Consider the following 15037-nt stretch of genomic DNA (forward strand, 5'->3'; position numbering starts at 1 on the left):
TCGAACATCATAAGGGCATGGGCACTCACTGGGGGCGACGATAGAGAGCTTGAGGTACGAAATCAAATTTTCCAGGCGTTGCGAAACGTAGCCCGGATATCTGGCCCGGCTTGAGCCGTCGCTTACCAATCCAAGGGGCACTGGAGATTGTGTGGCAGTGTCTTCGCTTCGCTCCTCAATTACAAACCCCCAAGTGAGTCTCAAGTTTTGTGTATAACGTCTCTCTGAATCAGTCTTTACAGACTCATACTTAAGAATTTCTTCACCGCAATCAAGTTGGCATATGTCGTTGAAAAACAATTCGAATTTATCCAATCAAAGATTTAGTCTTTGCCCCACGTATGTTTTTTAATTTCGCGAAAGTCAAGAAGCCACTTCTCACTCTATCTTCTAAATTATAGCAACGGCCGTCAAACCGTTGGAGATGGGGCTGTAACTCTCGACACTCCTAGTGTGCTTGCTGTGTGCCAGATGCAGGGCACTGATGACATGTACTACTATTCTACTACGTTCTCTGGCGGGCCCGGGGTCAGCATACACTCTCCCTCATACATTCCTCACTTCACTTACATTCTTCTTCAGTGGCGCTTTTGACACACCCAAAGCAAAATGCCCTCCTGACCGAGGGTCGTCGGAATGTGTGACAGGCATCCCGGCGCCACTTACCCCCAATCTCTCCATATCTTCTTCTCCCGAATCCTACTATACTTCTGCATATCCTAAGCAGCACACATATGTTCGCGGTTCTTTTCCTTTCCCAAAAACCTCAGTTGGACCTTGCGCTATCCCAGCTCGAACCAGCAGTGGTAGCTCTGAATCATCTACACCTCCCCTCACTCCTGATGACGGTAGTGACTGTAGCGATCGTAGCATCTCTCCCTCTTTGATGCAGCAGAAGGATGCCATGGACTTTCTTATGACGCTTTTCCCAACTGGTCTTGGAGCTCTTCCTTATGCGAAGAGTATCTCCATTTCGGCCCCGAACATGGGTTCAGCTTTCAACGGAATGGTCCTTGAACTACCTGGAAAACCCAGAACACTCTACGTGGACGCAAAGAACGCAGAGAGCGTCAGCCTCAGAGAAAGGTATGTGTTGTATCTCTTATCGACGATCATGTCATATGTTCTGCCTCGTGTTGATTCGATCATCTCTGTATTCTTCATAGCGTCGTCGCACTTTTGGATCTTGCGGACGACCAGCTGGAGTGCTCTGCTCTCGTGATTGTTCTGGAACGGTCGTCACCGGCCCTGGGAGAAATTCTGCATTCTCTCATGTATGTAGGTGGCTCGGTCGTCACTAAACATCCGTTCCCGGTCGACAGGGCTTTCGTCCTCGTTGGATTGGAGATCTAAATATGACCATCACTGCTGTTTATCCGATATGCCTTGTTACTACGTAGGCGGGAGTTCAATGCTCACTGTAATTAATGGCTAAACCAACGTGTGCTATCGAAGCTTTAAAAGACAACCACATTTTGATTGAAAACGAGCACGAATTCAGATTTTATGTATATCGGTGCTTCTTAGCAGCTGTCCCATAATGTCACATCCCTCAAAATCAATCTGTTTGAGCTGACTAGAGTCTCACATCAATGACACCGGCGTTACATCGCTGAACTTCTGCATCATATCTATGCAACACATCAGTATTAACAAACATGAGCGATGGACTTCATGACTGACCTGCTTTTACGCAAATGTTTCAGTAATGCAGGCTTGAGCCTCGGACCATTTGAAGAATGACGGCCTTGACCTACGACTATGAGAAACCCAGAGAATTCTTTGACGTTGGCAACGTACCGACAATCAATCGAAGGTTGGAGTTGCCTTGATTTATAGCATTTTGAATGGCAATGTCAGTGTATTCTTTAGTGTAGCGGTAGCGTGACGAATCACAGTAACACCACACGAGAGAGAGATGGGAACTTAGGGTAGGTCGTCGAGAGAACTGTCGTAACTGGGGAGTTTTCTGGATAACCTAGGGTACATAGTACAATCGAGTATCCTTATATACCCTACAAGAGTCAGTGTTCCATATATGGTAGCATATTCATACTGCATAATCTAGCATAGGTAAGCATAAGTACGAGCAGGCATAGGTAAAGTCCGAATGAAGCGCTAAATCAGGCGCTAAGTAACCAGTAACGCGTGACACTCCGTTACATACGCCCTCCAGAGATCCTTCACGACGAGGATCTCTCAATCATCTCGATCGTCGTCAACTGATGCGTCAATTGCTTGAAGATCGTCGCCGCCGAGGGTACCTGCTTCTGTCTGGTCGAAGTCCAACGCGAGGGTCTAGCAAATCGTTGTCAAAAGACTGGGTACAACTGTTGTGTGTGGGTTCATTGGTCAAGACTGGCGTTTCCTCTGTGGCCAACGCATCAATAAGGAGAGATGGATTAGGACTGGATGATATGATAGTGGGGCTGTAGGAGACTTCGAAGGATGTATGAGTAGGATGAGGGAGATGTGTTTGGTCTGTATGAGAGGCTGTTTTAGAAGCAGTCGAGATAGTGGAATCTCTGGGTGTAGATGGATGAACAAAGCTGCCGGAAGGATCTCGGGCTTCATGGGAAGATCCAGGTGAGCTAGCCTCCTCCCTCATTGAAACTTTTGTCTGATATCCCTTCTTCCAGTCCTTCCTTTCTACATGTTTTTCCGTCCAATGCTTCTTCTGTAGCTCCCGATGTAGACCTCGTCCTTCCGTAGTCAATTTATCCAATCCGTTTATTCTCAAATCATCTTCGCGCGTGAATGGATCAAATAGTCGCCGATCAATAGGTGGAGCCTGCGTATACACTATTCCGGTATCAACATTGAATGTAGCGAGCTGGTAGGGATGAATGAGTGGGTCGCTATTACAGCTATTACCGTAATTATATGGAATTCGATTTTTTTGAAAAGTTGTAAGGTTGTATTTGGCATCACCTTCTCTTAGACGTGCATCTACACTTTCATTGATATTTGCGCGTTGTCGACATCGTTTCTATTAGCTCCAATGCCATCAATGGTTATTGCTGGCAGTATAGACACACATTCTCCGCGGACAAACTGCCTCCGTTGCACACAGTGATGACCTCGCTTTGCACGCCCATACTTCCGAAGAGATGTCTTGGCATTATGAGCATGTCTTGTCGTGGCACCAGCTTAGCTATCTGCAGCATGAAATGTGCCCGCTCAAGGTCATTGCGCTCGAGTGCCCGTACAGAGACAGTCTTCCGAGATAGGTCTAATTTCCGAAGTGCGCGTACAAGTGCTTGCACTGAGACACGAACTCGGCGACATCTTTCTAGCTCTGCTTGTATTTCATCCAAGTAAATGCAAGGTCGGAGATCAATGAGAGCAGAGAGATAGTGAGTATCGGTGCCATTCAAAAGAGAGGGTCGGCCCTGTCGACGCAAGGCAGGTTGAAGTCGTCCATGGTCCCGATACTGCGCAAGGATATGATAAACAACAGATTTCTTCATCCCGAGGTGGTAGCAGATATTCTTCACTGAAACCTGCTGTTCCCAAAACATTAATGGTACCCGAACCCGCATATCTTCAGAGAATCGACGCATAGTACATGCAAGTAAACTGAGGGTGAAAACTTGACATGTGATCTTGCCAAACACAACCTCACAGGTTTTCAAAAAATCAAATTCCATATGGTTACGGAAAGGGCTGTAACGTGCTCAGCAAGAAGTGGGTAGATGGCTGGGATGTCGGCCATTTGCAATCTGAAGCTTCTTTTCCGCAGGATTCGGTCAAAGTCGAGGCAGGTGCGAACATCAGAAACAGTGACAAAGTGAGTATATCCATCGTACGGCTTGATGAGGATTTTGTTATTTCTGACCCGTTTTAGCGAGGTGAGGTGTTCATACCCTCCATTCTTTGTTGGCAGGAAATTCGTATCAATGATATGTTGGTGCCGTTCTGGTAAGTCTTCGAGTGCGAAATCTATTCCTGGGGTAGGTTTCCTCTTTTTCGTATGTCTTTTTCGAGACGTCGGAGCCATATCCATTCTCCCGCCCTCCTTTCGTTCTTCACGGTGACCGTTGAAGACGAAATCTTTCTTTCCCATGCTACGAGAGTGTTTTCCAACCTCTCGAACGGTCTTTCTGTTATCATTTTCAAACGGTGAGACTGGTTCATTGAGTGCAAAGCTCATCATTCCGAGCTCGATGTCCGCCGTTCTATTTTTCCATGAAGCTTCGGTAATGTATCCATTCGGGCAATAGCGGCTTATATGGCCATACCCGCCACATCGAAAACATCTGCCGGTCGCAAGATATTCAATTCTTTTATTTTCGGAAAGTCATCGTCGCTGCGAACGATGTTGGTATGTATTCCGGGGATGATCAGAGTCACTGGAGTCATCTGGTTCGTTGTTCTCATACTGATTGTCACTGCCGGATTCATTATCAGATTCACTGTGGTCTTTGCTTTTGCTATCGGATTGGTCCTCGTCGGAGCGGTTCTCTGAATAGAAATTACTGTCTGAGGCCTGTTCAATTTCAGAATCATCTTCCTCTTCTGAGGAATATTCACTTTCAGATCTCTGTGCAGAAGAGTGTTCAGATTCACTGCTGTCAGTAATATTATTCTCCATGATTTCAATGAGCTCAGCTGTGCTCGCCACCTCAATGTAAGTGGACAATTCCGGATTCAATTTCTCCTTCCACAGTCCTTTCTGAATATTTGCATTCAGACTAGTCCAGAGTTTGTGGACCTTCTCGCGTTCATCAAGAATTCCGACCATACTGAATAGGTTATTAATTTGTGCAAGGTAGTCCCGAACAGACTTGTTACCCTGTGTTGCATGCTCCAGCTTTCGGCGTTGGTCAATACGGTACGTCGCTGGGAAGCAATAATTGTATAGTTCAACAAAGAACTCTTTCAATCTCCAATCGAATGGAGAGTTTGCTACAGTGGTCAAATAGAACTGGTAAGCTTTTGATTTCAGATATTTTGATAGCTTCAGAACTCGTCGGTTTCAAGGTACATGTCCATCACGGACATATGCAGTACCTTCGGTCACAAATTTAATGTATGCATTAATGTCAATCGATCCATCGTAAGGTTCGGGCGGGTCGGGTTTCAATATCATTTTCTTTGATTTCTTGTGTGAGCGACGTTGTCGCCCTCGATGTCCATGATTGTGTCTAGTCTCAAAACTAGATTCCAGGTCAGATTCAGGTGACGAAGAGCTCGATTCAGAGCCGGATGAGCTAGAGGAAGATTCAGATGGTTCCCTCCGACATTTGCTCTGCTGTTCTGCAGCTTGTTTCTTGCCCTTGGTTAGGTTGGTTGTTGTCAACGAGCTACTTGGGCTCGCAACTCGTTTGATAGCATGAGATTTTCGTGGGTGCTGCCCCACAATGTCCCGGACGCGGGGTTCGACTTGGTTAGCAAATGCTTCAGGAATTTCATGCAGCTTAGCCCATTCAGGTTTTTTTGACGACTTTTTCTTTGGCATCTGTTGCTGCTGGGCGTTATCACGGACAGCCCTGAAGTTCTCGATTGCACCGTGTTGATTTATATCAGTGTCAGGTTCAGAGGCACCCCAGTTCATCGGGTCCATGCCATTTCCTTGGTCCTTGAAGAGACCTTCCTCATTCCAGGAGTTGTCACTCAGATTCTTATGAGTGGAATTGTGTTTATCAGACCGCGTTTGACGACGGGTTTCATTCTTTTGGGCTCGAGTATTTCTCTCAGCTTTTCCAATGGTAGCCATGGCAAGGGGTACAGGTTTCTTGGCCTGATTGCCCCGGATTTTATCCGAATTCACGCGCGTTTGTTCTAAAGCATTCAACCGAAATTTATTCTGATTGGAACTACTGTCCAAACTAAATGCCCTACGTCGGGTACCAGCCGCGACCCAAGGGTTCGGGTTGTCATCTTCACTGGAGGGACTGTCTTCAGCATTCTCCATTTGTTCATTCTGGCCACTATCAACAGTGCCAACGAAGCTTTCCTCATCAGAGGCAGCATAGTTTTGACTTTTCTTTCCAACCTCAGTTTCCTGAGTGTACATAGCAGTTTCTCTGTCATTGTCATGGACAGTTCTGGGAGCTTTTTCAAGGTGTCTGGGTCCTCGTCGGAGGTCATGACGGTGACTACTGTCATGAGAGGGGAAAGAAGAGCTCGGCATCAAAAGGAGTGTAGAATATGTAGGGAGAAATGTTCCGTGTCGGGGTTCCTGGTTGATCAGACCTGGAGTGTGCCGGAGATAACAATGAGGAGAGGTTTTTTAGAGAAGAGAGAAGAGAACCAGTTGTATCGAGTTCAAAATATGTAGCGGTAGCGTGACGAATCACAGTAACACCACACGAGAGAGAGATGGGAACTTAGGGTAGGTCGTCGAGAGAACTGTCGTAACTGGGGAGTTTTCTGGATAACCTAGGGTACATAGTACAATCGAGTATCCTTATATACCCTACAAGAGTCAGTGTTCCATATATGGTAGCATATTCATACTGCATAATCTAGCATAGGTAAGCATAAGTACGAGCAGGCATAGGTAAAGTCCGAATGAAGCGCTAAATCAGGCGCTAAGTAACCAGTAACGCGTGACACTCCGTTACATTTAGCTTCCCGTACAAAAAGCCTATGCAAGTCGATTATTCCGTTACGGCCCTGTCCCATTGGGTAAGCGACTACAGACTATAGGGGAATTTAAAGTAGACACCTTGTTATTTTCTATCACGAAAAATGAAATTCAACGCAAGGACCAGCAGCGATTACACTTACTACGATATATCGAATTGGCTTTCTTTTTCCGAATTTCCTCTAAACACTTACCGCGCGCCTTTCTCTTTTCCTTAGCTGGTTTGCGGAAATTATCACCTCGACTCTGGAAATAATCAGGAGGTATTTATGTGAATCCTACACGAAGGGAACAAACCAGGTTAGGATGAGTATGTTCTATAGACGCCGAAGGGTTATAAGCGCGAGGGACCACAGGCTGAGAAGAAGGATGAACGGGAGAGAGCTGATGCTGAGGGGGGTCGTGAGCCTGAGGGGAGTAGTGAGGGTGGTGGTAAACCTGAGGGAATTCGTGAGTCTGTTGTTGATGCTTGTAACCCTTCGTTGTGTGATGTCCCTCCTCATTGGCTCGGTTACGGGCGTTGGGCGAGTCATACAGACGAGGTTGATATACTAGATCCTGAACCAGAGCGTGAAATTAGAGAACAGTCCTCAGAAAACTACACGAACCGAACTTGCATCAGGTTTGGGATGTTGTTCGTTATTTTCCTGAGGACGGTGTGACTCAGGAAGGTGCTGTCGGCGGTAGTAAGCCCAATGGGATTGTAGTTGATGCTTGAAACCCTTCGTTGTGAGATGTTCCTCCTCATTAGCGGGTGTTGGGCGAGTCATGCTGACGGGGTTGATATACTAGACCCTGGACAACAACGTGAAATCACACAAAACAGTACTCAGAAAACTATACGAACCGGACTTGCATCAGGTATGGGATGTTGTTCGTTGTTGTTTTGGTGAGGAAAAAAAGGTTCGAAATCTGTGTCTAGCGGGTTGGGCGGGTCATCCTGGTCAGGGCCAAGATATTAGGTTGATTCCCAGATTCAGAGAAGGGAACGAACGGGGTGACTCGGACACTGCTGAAGACGGTCTGACTCAAGCCGTCTTCGGGACGCCGCAGGAAGGTGCTGTCTGTGTGATTGATTAGAGTAAACAGGCCGTGGCGGAGGAGGACACTCAGTACGCTACCGTCGGGGAAGCTGTTCGTCAGGTTCTTTCGGTGCCAAGCTGCGGACAAAAACTTCGTAAAGTAGACTCTTGATACCCTTTACGGCGAAAAATGCGGTGCCAAATCCACATGATACGAGCAGGATCTGGATGGGCAAACTCAGCCTCGAAGATACTCTAGACAGCCTTTGGAGGAATGTGGGAGGAGAAAGGCTCCGTGGTACCATCGTAAAATAAATCATGGCAACCAGGAAACACCACAAGCAGCAACCCGTTCAAGGGGTGCCGGTAAGCCCTTGAGGGTGTGGTGGCGAGAAAGGGGATTTGGGACAAGTATTCGCTGCCATCGAACTCTAAAATTCAGAATCAAGTAATAGTGATAAACCTTGATAAACACAGGTATGGCTGATCGTATCGTCCTTACGTAAGGCACACGATTAGAAGTACAAGAAGTTATGGTTGTTTACAAGTTTACAAGATGATATTCATCTGTGTCCTAAAAGGACTAAGGCTACATGTAACCCCGATGAACCTACATGACAATACATCCTTCTTCGTCACGGTTTAAGCGGCGAGCAATTTCGTCTGGCCCGACAGCTCTGTCCCTATGTCCACCAAGCTGGACTAGCAGAACACCAGCGTTGTTCGGGTCCAGTTCTGCAACAAGCTGATGTCTAGAAGGGCCCATATTAGTTAGTGCCTTGATTCCATAGCCAAGCAGAACAGACTTTTGCATCAATTCCTCGATTGCAGGCTTGATTTTTGCAACTCCACCCGAAGAATGAAGACCTTTGCCTGCCGCCCCAGACTGGTATAAGACGGTGGATATTGAGACCTCAAATGATAACGTACCGACAATCAGATGGACTTCAGTGTCACCTCGACGTTTGGCGTCTTGAATAGCATTGTCAGTGCGTTCAATAGCTTCCTTGACGTAGAGTCCATGCAAATCAATTTCCCCGGGTTTGCTATCCTGTATCAATGCTGCAGCGTGGTGAATTTTTACGTGGACACGAGACTACGAACCTTGTTATTTTCTGTATTGACGGACCGAAATTGACTTGAGAGAGAACGAGCTAAAAAAGAATGCAGGAACGTACCGAGATAGATCCAGTCGCTAGCCTGTTTGTTCAGCTGTTCCATCTTCCGCTGATGGTCTTTGCCCTGATTCGAAAGATCTTTTGCTCCTGCACCGTCACCACGAGCATATGCATCGTGGCTTTCCTGGAAACACTGAGCCATGGCATCTCCCTCCTCGTTAGCTCGTTTCCGAAGGTCCGTGTAATGTGGATCATGCTGATTAGCTTGGTTTGGATCCTTAATACAACGAGGAAAGGGTATGATTTTGAGTGATTGAAAAATTTGTTAGAGAGAAAAAATAATAATAACGAACCGGGCGCGGGGAATGAGGATAAGGGCTCGGATGCTGTTGAGGACGGGTTGGCTTAGGATGAGGCTGTTGGCTAAGAGGCTGAGTGGGAGGATAGACAGGAGTTGGTTGCTGCACAGTAGGATACTGAGGCTGCTGTTGTTGCGGATGCCATTGTTGTTGTTGCTGCTGTTGGCTAGGTTCTTGCTGCGATGAACCACCGCAGAAAGCTTTGATCAGGCTCCTTATGCCCTTGATTATGAAAAACATCGTGGCAAGAAGGAGGAAACTCAGACGCCGAATGAAGGAGGAAACATGTTTTTGCATGCCGTAATAAGGCAATCCCCTAATAGGGGTTGCCGCCGCAACGCTTAATCTAAGTTACATTGTACATATCATGTAAGTAATTTGCGATTCTATATTCCTGTACACCTGGTACAAGCATAAAAAGGAGACAAGCTCGAATCTAACAAGCAAGCAAGAAATTTGGACACTGTAGTAATGGATGCGCATGTTGAGCACTTTTCACTCGTTGGCAACCTGAAAAACGTTTATTAGTCCCATAATATACGATATTGCATCAATGTAAAATTCACAGACCTTCAAGACCTTTTTCTGCTGGAATACCTCGTCGTCGCTCTCATCGACGGCCTCATCGTCTATGGTCTTCGAAAACAAATTCGGTAGAGGAGGAGCTTCATCGTAGCCGAACGTACTTCTTCTAGAAGGCGAAGATTTCGGCATCCCACTAAACCCAGGCTGATAATGCGCCGCATACGACTCGCCACTGTGAGGTGAGACCATGTCATGACCGCCAGTGGTCGAAGGTGCTTTCGAGTAATAGCCGTCAATGAGGCTGCGGGAACCTTGAGACTTGTTTCGAAAGAGGTCCGTCCGCGAATGGGATGTGGATGTAGTAGTCGAGTGTCCACGACTCACAGAGGGCGTGGTGTGTGGCGTTCCAGTAGAAGTATAATTTGTAGCGTCACTGCCGCCTTCATTGCGTTGCTGCTGCTGTTCTAAGATATCAAAATCTCCGGACGTCGGACGGACGGTTTTCATCGTAGAAGCAGAAAGCGGTTCATTACCTACGAACCCATGGTCGTAATAGTTGTTATGCTGAGGGTTCTGTCCGGGAGCCATGGTGATTGGATAGGGTGAAGCCCCAGGATACAAGACCGAGCCGAACTCAGCCATGGGGTAGTTCTCGTTAGGCTGAATACCCATAGGAGGTTGATTGAAAGTACCGTGAGAACTGGCACTTGGTACTGCGCCCGTGTAAATTGGGCCTCCACCTTCGTATCCACTGTATCCACCACTACTCATGTCGCCAGCGTGCAGGTAATCGCGCCTGTAGATCGGATGATCGTCATCGTCCAGGAACGCGGGTGCAGTGGCATTCGCAGCCTCCGCAGCAGCAGCCTCGTTCTCCTGGTCAAATTTGTGTGCACGGCGACGGCGAATGCTCAATACTATTCCCCAGATGATGATGGCTATGCCGACTAGGGCGACAACTATGAATGTGCCAGCGACGGCGCCTTTATTGGACCAGAAGCTGTTGATTGTACGAGTCAAAGAGATAATAAGACAAAGAAGATTCTATACTTACGAACTAGAAGAACTATCGGATGCAAGAGAAGTCGTCGAGGAGCTTGCACTAGAAGCCGGGGTAATGCTGTTGGTAATGGTAATCGTTTGAGTACCACTATTGGATACAGTGGTGATTTGTATTGATGTTGTAAAGACGGGGGTGCTGCTCGTACTGCTGGTGGGTAAAACGGTGGAAGTCAAGGTGATAGAGGAAGTGGTAGGGGAAACTGTCGAAGACGAGGTAGAGGAGCTATCAATGGATGAGGGAGATGAGGAGGAGGAGGAGGTAGTAGTGAGGATCGAAGTTGAGGTAGTTGTAGAAGAAACATCCGGGGTTGAAGAAGTGGTAGACGAAGTAGTTGAGGGTATGATAATCGATGTAGTGTCAGTGACAGAGGAGATGGAAGTTGGTAATACCGCTGCAGCTGATGTATCAGAGGTCCTACCAAGATATTTAAATCATTGTTGCCGTTGAGAGTTAGCGAAAACTCACGATAAACTACTAGAAGAACTGCCTGTATCTGTCATGAAGGAATTAGAGAGCGAAAAAAAACATTAAAAAACCAACCAAGAATGCTGGAAATATCCATAATCACATCGATCAGCCCGTGGCTTTGGGCTTCTGAAGGTTGGCTAAAAGGAGTGTATAGAGAGAGGGACAACAAGGAACGATTGGTCAAAAAATTTGGTGCTCGAGTGCTGAAGTTAGCAGTCGAGTTCAACGTTCAGCATGTCAAAAAAAATGCTCTTGACGGGTTGTGACAGGCTAAGAGCCGAGTCGATCAAACTGTTGGAGCATTTTTTGGAGCTTGTTGCGTGCGGGTGTCGGGACTGCCGGAATCGGCCCATAATTAAAACGGGCGCTCAAACTCCTAATCGCGTGGTTGTTGACTATTTTGAAATCTATAATGCGCTGAGATCTCGAGGTATGATATATTTAGTATCTATGGAAACAGGCTGTATATAACCTTATTACGGGGTTTATACACCCAGCAATCTACATATTGTACAGAGGTGTGATAGCACTGACTACTCAGCTAACTTGGATTGGAGGGGGCCTTTGGGCCCCCTCGGAGCCAGATGAAGGAGGCTCCCATCCGGATGCATGTTATAAGTAATACACAAACGACACAATGACATAATTTAATCTGCCTAATTTCCGCTGTCTCTCTCTCTCACCTCCCGGCATTCTCAACCTTGAACCCGAAAGCTCGAGATTTGGAGGCCTGAAGTTGAATAACGTTCAGGTTGTCTGACCCAGACTAGGGTGCCTTTCGCCGGTACAGTATTCATGAGCACAATTTTTCCACCAGGCCACTCAGCAATGTTTCCCATTCTATTACAACTCCTACATACAATATTATACAGTGTTCACTATACGTACGTATTCTGAAAGGTAAGCCCGAGGATAACCGCCGCCGATTCATACAGCATGTTAACAAGTACGGCGGCTTCGAAGCAAGTCCGGGCCCTAATTTTCTTATGTCCTTTGTATAAGGAGGGACGGACACGGCTTAAGCTGGGAAGGCCTTGCAGCGTATATAAGGATGCATCCGAAATCGAAGGTCTTTCAACCTGCTGGACAAGTTCCCCTTCATACATTCGAGTCTTTTTTTTTGCCGGTCAAAGAAAGAATTCGACGCTCTCCAAGTGTTCTTGGATCCTGTCTCAATTTCGTCTTCGGAAGTGTAGGGAATATTTCTCGACTTCTGTGTGCAGTTTTAATCTATCGTCTTGCATAGACCCTATCTCTTTCCATCCAAATCCATATCTTCGTGCCATCATGAAGTTCAGTATCTCAACAACGTACGTTGTCCTCAGCCTTCTTTCTGCGGTATGTGTCATTGTTCATTGCTTAGCGTCATGATACCAATCCCTCCATTATAGTATGTGAACGCGAACCCTGTCCGATTATTGAGCAATATTGCAATTGGAGTCCCCAGAGATCAGACCGCAGAATCCGGATCCACAACCCCAGATCCTACCCTTTTTCGTCGTTCAGCTATTTCCGTCTCTTTCGAAAAGGGCGCTGAACTCTCCCCTACTGAGCTCTCAAAAACGCAACAAGAAGCGCGAGACAAGGTGCAGCAGTTCATAGTTGCTGCTGAGGGGAAACTGCACACCTCAGGCTGGGTGATCAATTGGTTGAACAATCCTCCTAAGAAAGTTAAACCTGATACCGACCAAATCAAGTTTGGCTTTACGGGTCCGGCAGTCTGCACTGGCGGTGAGCCATCTACGACGTCTGGACGTATGCCTATTGATCGAAGAGATACTGATGAGTCCTCGGGCTACCGGAGGGCTGGGAGAGATCGAACATGGACACGCCGCGCTTCGAAGTCAGCAAATGGATGTAGCGGGTTCGTTCAAGGTGAAATGTGTGGAATCCGAGATAACCAAAACAAAATTCTTTATCCGGTTTAAAGGGTGAGTCTGCACTGTTGTTTCTGTTCCGCGGTTGATCTAACTGCCTTGCTTTTGTGCTATCCTATCAGAGATACCTCTTGCAATCCTATTTACGTTGCAGGAACACGGGAGGACCTAGTAGGATTTAGTATCAGTAGACCATAATATTGTTCTCCCGACCAGAATTAATATTGACGCACGGAGATGCCGTCCTCGTGATCTGTACGGGTACCTCCCGCCCACAAGTACTCAGGAGAAGGATAAAAAGACCAAAAACCTACATATACTCAATTTTCAGGGGTTAATCTTCATCCTCCCGGTTAGGTTAGGTTTGGTTAAGGGATTGTCAATCGGGGATTGTACATTTTTAGCGTTGTAGGGTAGCTTTGGGCTGCCTATAAAGTACATTCGGTTCAATGGTAGGGTATTGTGTATTCATGAGATCTGTACGGTTCACCGCTTTCAAACTAGTGACCTTCGTACATAGTTATCACTTGATCAACCGTCGACCTTTTTTCCTCCCTACTCATCCGAAAAGTCGATCCGTCTACGTCCGGTACTATGAACATCAGCGGTAGGTCCACAGATTGGATTTTCGGAAGGATTGGAAGATTGGGGGGCAAAGGAAACTCGTCGAGATCGACAGAAACGGTACTCGTAGTCGACACAAGACTGATTTCGCTGGGATGGGTGATCAAGAGCGAGGGAAGGGGTTGAAGGAATGCATTATCGCTGCGTATGATGGTGTCCAAGGCGCCAGTATCAGAGCTGGATTCGGAAATGACAACTGTGGGCATATCTGGTGCAGGACTTTGTGGTCTTGACGTTCTCCAGGACATCAATACACCTCTTTTTACCTCCATACTTTGCGTTTGGACTCGTTTCACCTCATAAACCTCGACCGCTTCTTCCATATCTTCTTCCTCCTCGTCTTCACTTCGGATAGATATAGAATAAACAGATGTAACCGATGATCTCTGCTCGCTCGGACAGAGACTATCCTGGACGGTAGATGTAGTAGTTGTCGACGAAGATTCTGACTCCTTCTTTTCTCTGTGGCCTCTCCTGCACACGCTTTCTTGGCCAGCTCTAATTGACAGCATGGCTGCAATATCTTCTTCTTCTTCTCTTAAAAATGCTGGAGGCCGCCTTGGGGGGCAAGGTGGAGTCTCCGGGCGAGCGAAAGGAAATAAAAATGTAATGTCTCGTTCGATTTTATCGTTGGGAAAATCAAACGGGTCGTCCATGTCATCTGACGCGATAAACTTGATGGAGGAAGATACTCGAGGTGTACTTGAGGAAGTTAAAGGAAGAGTGCTTGAGCTTTCAGTGAATGTCTTAGAACTAGAGATTACGCGAGGGCCATAGGACGCGTCTTCCTTGAAGTACACTAGATGAGCAAGGCGAATAGCGGCTGCACCAATAAGGAGGATGAATATCGCCATGAGAGTGATAAGAGCGATGTCTTTATTGTTTATTTGAGTAGGTTGTGCTTGAGGAAGAATAAATGTTGGGGACATCAAATCGACAGACTCTTGAGTATATGTGTGCTCTTCGATTTGACGGGTGTTATCTGTTGGAAAGGTGAGCGGGTTGAGTACTGAAGGGGCCTTGCATGTACTAACTTGAAGCAGAGTAGAGTTGTTTATTGTGGATAAAGGGCATAGTCGTAACGTCGTAACGGAAAGAGCGTAGTGGTGGTGAAGGAAATAGCACAGCAGCAATTCCGAAAATTCTAACGCTCGGGTTACTCGGCGTTGGATGTTCCGGGCCGGGCCTCTCCCCGTAGTGAGAAAATAGATTGACTGCCAAATACCATATGTTCATGTTCTTTGCAATGATTCTTGAACACCCCAACCAAACCTCATGTATTCATTGCGACGAGAAGCATCCAATGCTTCTCAGTCTAGTCTCGACGATATACACTATCAAATGATGTGATTATATGCGTTCTCAATCGGGATTCACGAAAGCTGCAAA

General features: G+C 46.7%; 7 protein-coding genes across 7 annotated transcripts; 2 read left to right on the forward strand and 5 right to left on the reverse strand.

Moving 5' to 3' along the window:
- Window positions 1-171: 171 nt before the first annotated feature.
- C8R40DRAFT_1105472 (ornithine decarboxylase antizyme-domain-containing protein) lies at window positions 172-1611 on the forward strand. The gene is made up of 6 exons (XM_046228124.1): window positions 172-193; window positions 243-339; window positions 402-528; window positions 583-1086; window positions 1167-1530; window positions 1589-1611. Exons 3-5 carry the CDS (start codon window positions 485-487, stop codon window positions 1351-1353), a joined length of 735 nt encoding a protein of 244 aa, XP_046086326.1. The 5' UTR covers window positions 172-193; window positions 243-339; window positions 402-484; the 3' UTR covers window positions 1354-1530; window positions 1589-1611.
- A 2809-nt stretch (window positions 1612-4420) lies between these two features.
- On the reverse strand, window positions 4421-5062 carry C8R40DRAFT_1190384 (uncharacterized protein; the record flags this gene model as incomplete). The annotated part of the gene is made up of 1 exon (XM_046233043.1): window positions 4421-5062. A coding segment is annotated over exon 1 (324 nt), but the record flags the coding sequence as incomplete, so codon positions are not given.
- Window positions 5063-6600: 1538 nt separating this feature from the next.
- Window positions 6601-7494, reverse strand: C8R40DRAFT_1105494 (uncharacterized protein). The gene is made up of 5 exons (XM_046228125.1): window positions 7440-7494; window positions 7201-7387; window positions 6736-7150; window positions 6674-6684; window positions 6601-6621 (listed from the first exon to the last, which is right to left on the reverse strand). The coding sequence occupies exons 2-3, from the start codon at window positions 7360-7362 to the stop codon at window positions 6860-6862; spliced, it is 453 nt and encodes a 150-aa protein (XP_046086328.1). The 5' UTR covers window positions 7363-7387; window positions 7440-7494; the 3' UTR covers window positions 6601-6621; window positions 6674-6684; window positions 6736-6859.
- Window positions 7495-8129: 635 nt separating this feature from the next.
- On the reverse strand, window positions 8130-9381 carry C8R40DRAFT_1105497 (uncharacterized protein). The gene is made up of 6 exons (XM_046228126.1): window positions 9086-9381; window positions 8793-9009; window positions 8719-8729; window positions 8545-8665; window positions 8421-8487; window positions 8130-8366 (listed from the first exon to the last, which is right to left on the reverse strand). The coding sequence occupies exons 1-6, from the start codon at window positions 9329-9331 to the stop codon at window positions 8225-8227; spliced, it is 804 nt and encodes a 267-aa protein (XP_046086329.1). The 5' UTR covers window positions 9332-9381; the 3' UTR covers window positions 8130-8224.
- Window positions 9382-11541, reverse strand: C8R40DRAFT_1105501 (uncharacterized protein). The gene is made up of 5 exons (XM_046228127.1): window positions 11220-11541; window positions 11145-11172; window positions 10671-11093; window positions 9662-10616; window positions 9382-9601 (listed from the first exon to the last, which is right to left on the reverse strand). The coding sequence occupies exons 1-5, from the start codon at window positions 11239-11241 to the stop codon at window positions 9587-9589; spliced, it is 1443 nt and encodes a 480-aa protein (XP_046086330.1). The 5' UTR covers window positions 11242-11541; the 3' UTR covers window positions 9382-9586.
- An 893-nt stretch (window positions 11542-12434) lies between these two features.
- Window positions 12435-13075, forward strand: C8R40DRAFT_1170855 (uncharacterized protein; the record flags this gene model as incomplete). The annotated part of the gene is made up of 2 exons (XM_046231602.1): window positions 12435-12485; window positions 12539-13075. 2 exons carry the CDS (start codon window positions 12435-12437, stop codon window positions 13073-13075), a joined length of 588 nt encoding a protein of 195 aa, XP_046086331.1.
- Window positions 13076-13332: 257 nt separating this feature from the next.
- Window positions 13333-15024, reverse strand: C8R40DRAFT_226970 (uncharacterized protein). The gene is made up of 2 exons (XM_046234399.1): window positions 14683-15024; window positions 13333-14630 (listed from the first exon to the last, which is right to left on the reverse strand). The coding sequence occupies exons 1-2, from the start codon at window positions 14882-14884 to the stop codon at window positions 13525-13527; spliced, it is 1308 nt and encodes a 435-aa protein (XP_046086332.1). The 5' UTR covers window positions 14885-15024; the 3' UTR covers window positions 13333-13524.
- Between the last annotated feature and the right edge of the window lie 13 nt (window positions 15025-15037).

Source organism: Lentinula edodes, assembly GCF_021015755.1.
Source record: "Lentinula edodes strain Le(Bin) 0899 ss11 chromosome Unknown C8R40scaffold_18, whole genome shotgun sequence".
NCBI lineage: Eukaryota > Fungi > Basidiomycota > Agaricomycetes > Agaricales > Omphalotaceae > Lentinula > Lentinula edodes.

Excerpts from the sequence above, each read along its gene's own strand:
- C8R40DRAFT_1105494 (XM_046228125.1), bottom strand. The coding sequence starts at position 7,362 with ATGACTCGCCCAACACCCGCTAATGAGGAGGAACATCTCACAACGAAG. Across the intron at positions 7,151-7,200 it reads CCAAACCTGATGCAAGTTCG|GATCTAGTATATCAACCTCG; the intron begins GTTCGTGTAGTT and ends GCTCTGGTTCAG.
- C8R40DRAFT_1105497 (XM_046228126.1), bottom strand. The coding sequence starts at position 9,331 with ATGTTTTTCATAATCAAGGGCATAAGGAGCCTGATCAAAGCTTTCTGC. Across the intron at positions 9,010-9,085 it reads ATCCTCATTCCCCGCGCCCG|GATCCAAACCAAGCTAATCA; the intron begins GTTCGTTATTAT and ends CGTTGTATTAAG. Across the intron at positions 8,367-8,420 it reads ATCGAGGAATTGATGCAAAA|ACATCAGCTTGTTGCAGAAC; the intron begins GTCTGTTCTGCT and ends GGGCCCTTCTAG.
- C8R40DRAFT_1105472 (XM_046228124.1), top strand. The coding sequence starts at position 485 with ATGACATGTACTACTATTCTACTACGTTCTCTGGCGGGCCCGGG. Across the intron at positions 529-582 it reads CGTTCTCTGGCGGGCCCGGG|TGGCGCTTTTGACACACCCA; the intron begins GTCAGCATACAC and ends ATTCTTCTTCAG. Across the intron at positions 1,087-1,166 it reads AGCGTCAGCCTCAGAGAAAG|CGTCGTCGCACTTTTGGATC; the intron begins GTATGTGTTGTA and ends TATTCTTCATAG.
- C8R40DRAFT_226970 (XM_046234399.1), bottom strand. The coding sequence starts at position 14,884 with ATGAACATATGGTATTTGGCAGTCAATCTATTTTCTCACTACGGGGAG. Across the intron at positions 14,631-14,682 it reads ACAACTCTACTCTGCTTCAA|ATAACACCCGTCAAATCGAA; the intron begins GTTAGTACATGC and ends CCTTTCCAACAG.
- C8R40DRAFT_1105501 (XM_046228127.1), bottom strand. The coding sequence starts at position 11,241 with ATGGATATTTCCAGCATTCTTG. Across the intron at positions 11,173-11,219 it reads GGATATTTCCAGCATTCTTG|ATACAGGCAGTTCTTCTAGT; the intron begins GTTGGTTTTTTA and ends CCTTCATGACAG. Across the intron at positions 11,094-11,144 it reads AGTTCTTCTAGTAGTTTATC|GACCTCTGATACATCAGCTG; the intron begins GTGAGTTTTCGC and ends ATATCTTGGTAG.